This window comes from Alligator sinensis, unplaced genomic scaffold, assembly GCF_000455745.1.
Source record: "Alligator sinensis unplaced genomic scaffold, ASM45574v1 scaffold184_1, whole genome shotgun sequence".
Taxonomy (NCBI): domain Eukaryota; kingdom Metazoa; phylum Chordata; order Crocodylia; family Alligatoridae; genus Alligator; species Alligator sinensis.
The window spans coordinates 311,950-312,937 of record NW_005842983.1 but is presented as its reverse complement, the minus strand read 5'-3'; the positions used below and the strand labels follow the sequence as shown (position 1 = coordinate 312,937).

General features: G+C 68.5%; 1 protein-coding gene across 1 annotated transcript in view; it reads right to left on the bottom strand.

Annotated features, from left to right (window-relative positions):
- Positions 1–6: 6 nt before the first annotated feature.
- LOC102383747 (complement C4) overlaps positions 7–988 on the bottom strand; it is a 26,447-nt gene continuing 25,465 nt past the window's right edge. The window contains exons 40-41 of the mRNA XM_025192942.1: positions 799–931; positions 7–264 (exon numbers count right to left, since the gene is read on the bottom strand). Coding sequence (XP_025048727.1) covers positions 123–264; positions 799–931 — 275 coding nt within the window. The 3' untranslated portion in view covers positions 7–122. The remainder of the gene's footprint in view (positions 265–798; positions 932–988) is intronic.

Sequence of the window (988 nt, the reverse complement as noted above, 5' to 3'; positions counted from 1 at the left end):
CGGCGCGAGTGGGGAGGGTGCAGCAGCCCCGGTCCAGGGGGCACCGGTGGTCCCGATCCAGGCACCAGCAGGTCCTGATCCAGTCCCGGTCGGGGGTGCAGGCGAGCCCGTTCCTGGGGGGCTCAGACCTTGCAGCCGTTCTGGCCGAAGGCCTCCTTGAAGGCGTGGAGCTGGGCGCACAGGTTGCGATAGGCCGTGGCTTCGCAGCGCCGGTCGTCCGGCAGCTCCTCCACCCACGAGCCCTCCTCCAGCAGGTACCGTAGCCTGGGGGCGGGTCACAGGGGTCACGGGGGGCAGGAGACGCACAACATAGCCTGACCAGCCCCACACCCAGCACACCCCGAAGAGCCCCCCGCCTCAAGACCTCCAGGCATGCGGGCTGGGGAGGGCACAGCGGTCACAAGCAAGGCCACACAGGGGCTATGGGGGGCATAAGACCCTCAGCCCACCCTGCCAAGACCCGCCTGACAGCTCCGGCCCCGCAGAGAGAAGTCACGAAGGTCACCCTTGGGACACTCTGCCTCCACAAAACCCCCTTGCTAAGTGCCCCCTACGCTCCCAGGTGCCCCCCCGCAAACCTCCCACGGTTTGGGGAGGGTAATGGGGTCATGGGAGGGTCACGGAAGGATCACGGTGGTCACGGCCTCACAAAGGGGGCACACAGGGATCAAGGGAGCTGCGGAGGTCTCAGTGGGGTCACAGGGGTCACGGGAGGTCCCCGAGGTGCAGGAGTCCCTCAGTACACCCCACCAAGCCTCCCACCTCACCAAAGTCTTCAGCCCTGCCCCCCACACTCACTGGCCCTGGGCGTCACGGGTCTCCCCATCCTGCCCCATAAGCAGGTAGCGGCGCCCAGACGCCAGGCGCAGGCGGCAGGAGGCACGGACCAGGAACCAGCGGCTCTGGCCCGCCTGCACTCCCACGTCACCGGCTGTGAGGGAAGGAGGCATCAGACAGGGGCAGGGGAACCCCCCAGCTCCCCCCCCAG